Source organism: Zea mays, chromosome 5, assembly GCF_902167145.1.
Source record: "Zea mays cultivar B73 chromosome 5, Zm-B73-REFERENCE-NAM-5.0, whole genome shotgun sequence".
Classification (NCBI taxonomy): domain Eukaryota; kingdom Viridiplantae; phylum Streptophyta; class Magnoliopsida; order Poales; family Poaceae; genus Zea; species Zea mays.
This window is the reverse complement of record NC_050100.1, coordinates 37,218,286-37,220,528: the sequence shown is the minus strand read 5'-3', so window position 1 is coordinate 37,220,528 and position 2,243 is coordinate 37,218,286. Positions and strand designations below refer to the sequence as shown.

Below are 2,243 nucleotides of genomic sequence, written 5' to 3'. Positions count from 1 at the left end.
TATTTTATCCTCCTGCCATTCTACCGTAATCTAACATATATAATCCATGAGGGAAACAAACACACCTTAAATTTGACTTAGGCCTCGTTTGATTCCTTTAGTTCAGAGACTAAAGTATAGTTAGAAGACTAAAGTTTAGTCCCTACCTTGTTTGATTCTAAAGACTAAAACTATTTAATACATATTAAATTAATCATAAGAGGACTAAAATACCCCTTAGCATTCTCTCAACTTTAGTGCAATTGAAATAAATGAAGGGTAAAAAGTAGAATTTATATGGTTTAGTTTTTTTTAGTCACCTCTTGAGGGACTAGAGATTAAACTAGTTTAGTCCATGTTTTAGTTTCACAGTTTGGTAATTTAGAAACTAAATCAGACTAAAATGGGTGACTCATCTTTAGTCGTCAAACCAAACGAGCCTTTAGCTTAGTGCTCACAGTTACTGAATGTATGGATTGTCAAACCAAAGATTCTATACAAAACAGAACTACTACTATATACAGTATATTGAGCTAAAACGGTAAACCAGCAGTGATAGGCAAGAGGTGCATTCCTGGCGCCGACAAAGGTAAAGGGAAAGAGAGGCGGCAGCCGGAAGGAATCGAAGCATCAAGGACAGAGCAGGGCCGGGACCATGGAGAGCAGGAGAGGGACACCCAGACAACAAGATCCCCTCACCCCGCACGCCCGCACTCCACTCCCCCGACTCACACGCGCGCCCGCCATTGCTGCCCCGGCCCGGCCTGGCCCCTTCGCTTTCTAGCTAGCTCCCTTGTCCCCTCCATCGCTAGCTAGCCCGCCTATATCATCATTGCCCCGCGCGCACTCGCTGCTCTGCTCTTCTCGACTACACGTCAACAATGGAGAGGTGGGCGCCAGCGCCACCGTCGGCGGCGCGGGAGAGGCCGAGGCGGCGACCTGGCCAACCATCCTTCTCGTCCACGCTGCTGGACGCCATCTGCGATTCCTTGGACGAGCAGGCCGGCGGCCACGGAGCAACGGCGGAGCGTGCCACGGCACCGACGCCTCGGAGCGCCAAGGAGCAACACCAGGCGGCCCTACATTACTACTACTACAAGCCCTTCTTGGCCGCCAGCCACCGGGCGGCGCGCGCGGCCCCTTCGCCTGCGGACGACTGCTCCTCCGGCCGTGGCTACTTCTCGTCGTCCGAGGTCGAGTACTCCCTCCGCCGCCTCCGCCCCATCCGAACCTCAGCTGGCGGCGTTGGGCCGGCCTCGGTGGCTCCCGTGGAGAAGCAGAAGCCGGCCCCGCCAGGCACGGCGAAGAGGGCGCGGAAGCCGTCCGCCGCCCCCGCCAGCGGCGGCTGCCGCAGGCCGGCCTCCCCCGGCGCGCGGCTCGCCAGCCTTCTCAACGCCATATTCTCCGGCAAGCGGAATTCTGCGCGGCAGCACCCGGCTCCGGCGGACGAGGAGCCGGCGTGCTCGACGGCGCCATCCACCGCGCGCCCCTGCCTCGCCAAGACACCGCCGTCCGCGAGGGCCCGGGCCAGGGCGACCCGGAACCGTAGCAGGACCGTGCGGTTCTTGGACATCGAAGGCGAGGTGGCTGTGGCTGCGGCCGCCGCTGGTTGCAGGCGATTCCCGGTGGTGGAAGTGGAGGACAGCGACGGCGGCGAGGAGAGCAGCGACGCGAGCTCCGACTTGTTTGAGCTAGAGAACCTCGCAGCCCTTGCTCCCGCGAACGGCGGGCCCGGTTGCCGTAGGACGTGCGAGAACGAGCTTCCGGTGTACGGGACGACTGGAGCTGGTCTTGGGAACGACAGTAGACTTGTCCGTCGTCGACGCCCGTTTGGGTACGTCAGCCATGGTCGGAGTTGCAGAGGGTTGTTTGATTTCAAATAGGCAGAGGGGGTGAACTGTAAAGTGGTGTTCCTTTTTTTTGTTGGCATGTTGTTCTCTTTTCAGGACTTTGGTCGTTATGTATTCGCTGCTATAAATTGTGATAATATAAGACTTATCTAATGGTTCTGTTTCTGTTACTTACTTCGAAGTTTTAGTTAAGTTCAATTTGTATCCAATGAGCTGTCACATAAGCAGTAGTTCTCTAAAATACTCTCTAAATAAATAATTTAGATAGTTAACCTAAAAACTCATCTCCAACGGCTCTCTAAATAAACTTCCTAAATTTAGTCACTTCTCATCTAACCTTATTTCCTACCTACATTTAGCAACCACTTACCAACTCCCAAACCATAAAATCTGGCACACTTCTTTTATTTGGAC

At 54.0% G+C, this 2,243-nt stretch overlaps 1 protein-coding gene across 1 annotated transcript; it reads left to right on the top strand.

The window, feature by feature from the left end:
* The first annotated feature begins 499 nt into the window (after positions 1–499).
* Positions 500–1,994, top strand: LOC103626240 (uncharacterized). The gene has a single exon (XM_008646641.3). It carries the CDS (start codon positions 861–863, stop codon positions 1,860–1,862), a length of 1,002 nt encoding a protein of 333 aa, XP_008644863.1. The 5' UTR covers positions 500–860; the 3' UTR covers positions 1,863–1,994.
* The last annotated feature ends 249 nt before the right edge of the window (positions 1,995–2,243 follow it).

Bases quoted from the DNA above. Each gene is read 5' to 3' on its own strand.
- LOC103626240 (XM_008646641.3), top strand. From the start codon at position 861: ATGGAGAGGTGGGCGCCAGCGCCACCGTCGGCGGCGCGGGAGAGGCCG.